The sequence below is a fragment of the Rhinopithecus bieti genome, unplaced genomic scaffold (genome assembly GCF_001698545.2).
Source record: "Rhinopithecus bieti isolate Rb0 unplaced genomic scaffold, ASM169854v2 scaffold_73682, whole genome shotgun sequence".
Taxonomy (NCBI): Eukaryota; Metazoa; Chordata; class Mammalia; order Primates; family Cercopithecidae; genus Rhinopithecus; species Rhinopithecus bieti.
In genome coordinates this window covers 89369-95844 of record NW_016829166.1, presented here as the reverse complement: position 1 = coordinate 95844, position 6476 = coordinate 89369, and the positions used below count along the sequence as shown (strand labels likewise).

At 43.4% G+C, this 6476-nt stretch overlaps 1 protein-coding gene across 2 annotated transcripts in view; it reads left to right on the top strand.

The window, feature by feature from the left end:
- LAMA1 (laminin subunit alpha 1) overlaps positions 1 to 6476 on the top strand; it is a 175128-nt gene that overhangs the window by 103284 nt on the left and 65368 nt on the right. For both annotated transcript variants that reach the window (XM_017864698.1, XM_017864699.1), the window contains exons 23-28: positions 614 to 850; positions 2495 to 2638; positions 3144 to 3323; positions 4335 to 4520; positions 5403 to 5530; positions 6174 to 6294. In XM_017864698.1, the coding sequence (XP_017720187.1) occupies positions 614 to 850; positions 2495 to 2638; positions 3144 to 3323; positions 4335 to 4520; positions 5403 to 5530; positions 6174 to 6294 (996 nt within the window). The remainder of the gene's footprint in view (positions 1 to 613; positions 851 to 2494; positions 2639 to 3143; positions 3324 to 4334; positions 4521 to 5402; positions 5531 to 6173; positions 6295 to 6476) is intronic.

Below are 6476 nucleotides of genomic sequence, written 5' to 3'. Positions count from 1 at the left end.
TGGAAACAAGAGGAAATTTCTTTTTTTTTTTTTTTTTTTTTTTTTGAGACAGGATCTTGCTCTGTCACCCAGGCTGGAGTACAGTGGCACCATCAAAGCTCACTGCATCCTTGACCTCTTGGGCTCAAGCAATCTTCCCGCTTCAGCCCCCCAAGTGGCTGGGACTACAGGCGTGTGCCATCATGCCCAGCTAATTTTTTGATTATTTGTAGAGACGGAGTCTCACTATGTTGCCCAGGCTGGTCTCAAACTCCTGGGCTCAAGTGATCTTCCCACCTCTGCATCCCAGAGTGCTGTAATTACAGGCATGAACCACTGTGCCTGGCCTCATTTCTACAGTAATTTTGTGGGACTTGTTTTGACCTCGTAGATTTAATTTCACTTCACAATTTTGGCCCCATGCGCATGTGCCACTAAGATGCACAAATGTCCAGCAACACAATGCCTATCTCCTGTTGGCACATGGCAAAGTGAATCCATGGAGCAGTAGCAAGAGAGAGATGGTTCATTTGTACATCTTCCCCACGTGTAGTGTTTTCCTATCATTCAAATATGTGCGTACTTGGAAGCATCAGATCTGTCTTTTTATTGAGTTGGTTTTCTTGTCTCTCAGGCCTGCAACTGCAGTCTCGTGGGGTCGACTCATCATCAGTGTGACGTGGTCACCGGCCGTTGCCAGTGCAAGTGGAAATTTGGTGGCTGGGCCTGTGATGAGTGCTCCTTGGGTTACAGAGACTTTCCCGACTGTGTTCCCTGTGACTGTGACCTGAGGGGGACGTCGGGGGATGCCTGCGACCTGGAGCAGGGTCTCTGCGGCTGTGCAGAGGAAACCGGGGACTGCCCTTGCAAGGTATTTACCATCCATCTTCCTCCTCCTTCCTCTCTCTGGCTCCTCACCATGACTCTTGGGCTTTGACTACTTACCTCAGCAACCAGGTTTTCGATGCTTTTTCTAGTGACTTCACACTGCCTTCCGCATCTGAGTTCAGAGTCTCTGGTGCTCCTCTAGAGCGATGGATGAGTTTTGAAATTGAATTTTTACTGTTACAAGTGTCAGATGATGGAACCGATTTGAAAACTGCCCTGAGTTTTTGGTCATATATCCTGGAGGCTGAGTGGCTGTGTGTTTTGAGTATGCAGGTGAAGTAGGTGTCTCAGGGCTTTGGGATTTGTGATGTGATCCCTGTGAGGTTATTGGGCTCCCGTAGGTGCCGGCCACACTGAAGGAAATCAGGGTTTATTATTTTCCCAAGAGGTAAGATTTCAATGTCATTGTAAGTTTTGTGTATTTCCGTTAGTTTTCCCAATGTGCTTCGCTATTAGGAGGTCAGAACCACCTCCTCTGGTCCTTTTCCCATGGGTGGTGAGATGGGAGCCCTCTGGCTTGATGATGGTAATGGGCTGATGGGTGACTGGAGATAAGAAGGAAAACTCATGTAGATATCATGGCCTGGGAGTAATAGAAGCATCAGTCTCCCTGTTTTCGGCCTTATTTATTTATTTATTTATTTAGAGATGGAGTCTCACTCTGTCACCCAGGCTGGGGTGCAGTGGCACAATCTCGGCTCACTGCAACCTCTGCCTCCTGAGTTCAAGCAATTCTCCTGCCTCAGCCTTCCGAGTATTTGGGACGACAGGTGCCCACCACCGTGCCTGGCTAAATTTCTGTATTTTTAGTAGAGACAGGGTTTCACCATGTTGGCCAGGCTGGTCTCAAACTCTTGACCTCAGGTGATCCGCCCGCCTCAGCCTCCCAAAGTGCTGGGATTACAGGCGTGAGCCACCACACCTGGACTCTGCCACATCTTATGATAACAGCTGTGATGACAGATGAGTGGAGCAGCAGGCCGTGTCTTAATAATCACCTGGGTCAGGTGCGGTGGCTGATGCCTGTAATCCCAACACTTTGGAAGGCCGAGGCGGGTGAATCACCTGAGGTCAGGAGTTCGAGACCAGCCTAGCTAATGTGGCAAAACCCCATCTCTACTAAAAATACAAAATTAGCCGGGCATGGTGGACCTGTAATCCCAGCTACTTGGGAGGCTGAGGTGGGAGAATCACTTGAACCCGGGAGGTGGAGGTTGCAGTGAGCCGAGATTGCACCACTGCTCTCCAGCCTGGGTGACAGAGCGAGACTCCGTCTTAAATAATAATAATAATAATACCTGCCAGTGGCTCTCATGCCCAGGGATCATCAGAATCACCTGGGGACTCGAGGCAGCTTCCAGAATTGTCACAGATGTTCTCATCAGGGAATCTGTATTTTCCAAAAGCTTCCAGAATGATTCTGATAATCATCTGTGTTTGAGAATCACTGATTGGATCTTTGAGAAAACTGACACGCAGAGAGCTCAGGGCCTGGCTAAAGGAAACTGATGTTTGTGCATCTATAATTACTTTTAAAATTATGTTTGTGTTTTGTTTTGTTTCTATTTGTTCAGAAATCACATCTCTTTTTTAGGCAAAAACAAGTCCTTTATTTGTTTCCCTTTAGGAGAATGTCTTTGGCCCTCAGTGCAACGAGTGTCGAGAGGGCACCTTTGCCCTCTGCGCGGACAACCCCCTGGGCTGCAGCCCCTGCTTCTGCTCCGGGCTGTCCCACGTCTGCTCAGAGCTGGAGGGCTACGTGAGGACCCCAGTAAGTCACACACAGCAAAGACGTTCTGCCTCTCCCCTTGGGAGGAGGGTGGGGGTGGGAGACACAGCCATGTGTTCACATTAAATTTTGCTTTTATGGCATCAGAAATTCTAGGAAGCAATTTGGGTTAGAACGTGGATCAGAGCTCAGCTTCTGCTGGCCGAGGAAGTAAATGGAGCTTGAACTAAAGGCTGTCCATGTTGTTCCTTAGCTAATCTATGAAAAGCTTTCACTGGAGAGAAGATAGAACTGCAAAATCTTAACCATCTTCTGCATATCATCGAACATTTCCCCAGTGCAGCAACAGTTTGGCCTTAAATGCAGTAGTTTAAAGCGCTTTCAGTTCATTTTCATCCAGATGCTTAGTTTAAAGGAAAAGTCTTTACTGTTTCTGTTTTAATAATGAAGCTGTTTCATCTGTGAAACAATGATGGAGTCTAAAGGATGAAACTGGAGTGCAAAGTTCATATTTTGAAGTGCACTTTCCCTCCCTTTCGTGGTTTAGGTAACGCTGGCCTCCGATCAGCCTCTTCTGCGTGTGGTTTCTCAGAGTAACCTGAGGGGCACGACTGAGGGGGTTTACTACCAGGCCCCCGACTTCCTACTGGATGCCGCCACCGTCTGGCAGCACATCCATGCAGAGCCGTTTTACTGGCGGCTGCCGCAGCAGTTCCAGGGAGACCAGGTGAGGTGCACACCCAGCCGAGAGCCAGTCCCAGTCCGCGCTTCCTGGGAGATATGGAAATCGTTTAAAATCACCATAGTCTGGGCCGGCCTGGCATTTAAAGAAGTGGTTATTAATTTCCTCTTTTAGTGAGGTCAGAGAATTTTAATGCTTATAAAAATCTTGTCAAGTATATGGTTCCTTAAAATTTTTCATTAATTTTAAAAGTTCACATTATATTAATTTGGTTCACATTATATTTGTTCACATAATATAATGTTCACATAATATAATGTTTTGGTTCACATAATATAATGTTCACATAAAAGTTCACATTATATTAATTTGGTTCTTCCTAAAGCAGTCATTCAACAAACATATACAGTTATTTGTCACTTAACAATGGAGAGACATTCTAGGGGAATGTGTTATTAGGTGTGAATGTTAATATCATAATCTCATGAGACCATGGTCGTATATGTGGTTTGTCATTGACTGAAATGTCATTACGCGGTGTGGGACTGGACTGTGTTTACTAATATGCCCGTGGTACAAACCTAGGTGCTATGGCCTGGGAGTCCCTTTTCAAGAAATTATCACTCATTTGGGGCAGGGCGCGGAACTACTACAAAAGATCATGAAAGGCATCACTTGGATTTTTGTTTATATAAACATTGGAGGATGTGTGTGAATTCACCCTGATCTTTACAATTTGCAAATATGCATCCAGTGCTCCTGGAGATAGAGAAATTTCTAATTTAAAGGAGCTTGAAAATAATTTGCGTCTTTACCACCTTGCTTTGTTATTTTGGAGCTCACTTTTATTTGTATTCTCAAAAGGAACTATGTAACTTAGGTCAACTGAATAATCCATAATTAAATGGAATTAGAAGGAAACAAAGTCCGGACAACGTATTTCACGCATGTATTTTTAAGACACAAGATTTCTCTCATATGGTGGTAGGCTTGCAATAAAATGCTTTTAAGCAAAAACTTTGTCAGAGAAGTAAACAACACTTTGTTATTTGATAGCTCATGGCCTATGGTGGCAAACTGAAGTACAGCGTGGCCTTCTATTCTTTGGACGGCGTCGGCACCTCCAATTTTGAGCCTCAAGTTCTCATCAAAGGTGGTAGGACCAGAAAGCAAGTCATTTACATGGATGCACCAGCCCCAGAGAATGGAGTGAGGCAGGAACAAGAAGTAGCAATGAGAGAGGTGAAAATGGGATGTTTTCATATAAGTTCCTTAAAGACATTGACTTTGCTATGGATGTAGTGAAAGATGAAAGCCATTAATAAGAGAATGAGCGGCCGGGTGTGGTGGCGCACACCTGTAATCCCACCACTTTGGGAGGCCGAGGTGGGTGGATCACCTGAGGTCAGGAGTTTGAGACCAGCCTGTCCAACATGATGAAACCCCATCTCTACTAAAAATACAAAAATTAGCCAGGCATGGTTGCGCACGCCTGTAGGCCCAGCTCCTTGGGAGGCTGAGATGGGAGAATCGCTTGAACTCAGGAGGCAGGGGTTGCAGTGAGCCGAGATTGCGCCACTGTACTCCAGCTTGTGCAACAGCGAAACTGTCTCAAAAAAAAAAAAAAAAAAAAAAAAAGAGAGAGAGAGAGAGACTGAGCAAGAAGACCCTGGGATCAAATTTCCAGTGGGATTAGCAGGATTTCCAAAAACAATTTGAATTTCAAATTCTCAAGAAATGTATATTAGGCATATGTCAGTTTAGTGGGCACTGCACCTTAAATTCTTTATCTTGGCATACTAATTTCAACCTGCATGGAGATAGTGGTGCAGGAGACTTTGGACTTGCTCAGATTTGGGAAGTGTCTATTCTCCCAGCAGATGTTTACTGGATGTTCGCTGTGTGGCTGGCACTGCCTTAGGTAATGCGTGTCTATTGATAAATGGGACTGACCCTGCACCTGCCTGTGGAGGTTTCAGGAGGTCTTTGTCAGTTACATTCAGTGGCATGCACAGAACATGGCTCATTTCTGGAGAAATTTATAAAAGAATTTATTCTTTATAAGTTTTATGCCTGTCAGAATTTGGCCTCTGAGCTTAAATTAATGTGTTTCTCATTCTACAGAATTTTTGGAAATATTTTAACTCTGTTTCGGAAAAACCTGTCGCGCGAGAGGATTTTATGTCTGTCCTTAGCAATATTGAGTACATCCTCATCAAGGCATCATATGGTCAAGGATTACAGCAGAGCAGGTACTTGGAGCTTCTACAATTTTGACCGTTATTTTCATATTTGAAAGCAAACTGAAAGAATTTGACTCATTCCACTTCCATTACCTACTATTTTTATTAATACATGTAGTTCAGTTCCTTATCAAAACATTGTTAAATATTAACATCATTATGGAATGTGTGAGTTATAACTTAAAGTATCCACCTAGCATGCTAATGTCGATATAAAATATAAGGACATAATGGTGGAATCTTGGCTGAAGATAAAATGCAAAAAAAAAAAAAAAGAAACAATTGCGATTTCTGCCTGTGAAAACTGAAATGCCCTTTTCTTCATAATGATGTATAAAGAATGCTGTCACCAACTCATCTAATACTTTAGCCCATAAAGAAAGCCATTAAGTCTTGGCCAAATCAGCACTTCAAGAGGTCTTTTAGGTGTACTTCTGTCACATTATTTTTAAATTCTTAAATGTCTAAAATATGTCATGACAGTACTAATGTGCTTTAAGACATTTCACTTATAATCACAAGTGGGAACTACTCCAAACAAGGAAGGAAGCTCTGGTTTCATATATATGAAAATATTAGGTCATGTGCTATGTTTCTAGAAAGTTTTTCAAATGTTAGCATTTCCTCTCTTCTTAACATGATGGCTGCACAGAATCTCAGACATTTCAATGGAGGTTGGCAGAAAGGCCGAAAACCTGCACCCAGAAGAAGAGGTTGCATCTCTTTTAGAGAATTGTGTCTGTCCTCCTGGCACTGTGGGATTCTCGTGTCAGGTAGGGAGACTCTAGTCAAAATCCATCTCCTTGTTATAGCAACTCCAAGAGACGAACAGAACTTATGTGTATATACTATATCATTTTTTCTCTTTTTGAATTAAAAAGAAATCAATTTTGGTAAAATGTACGTAACAAAATCTGCCATCTTCGCCATTCTTTGGTGTACCATTTAGTCGTGT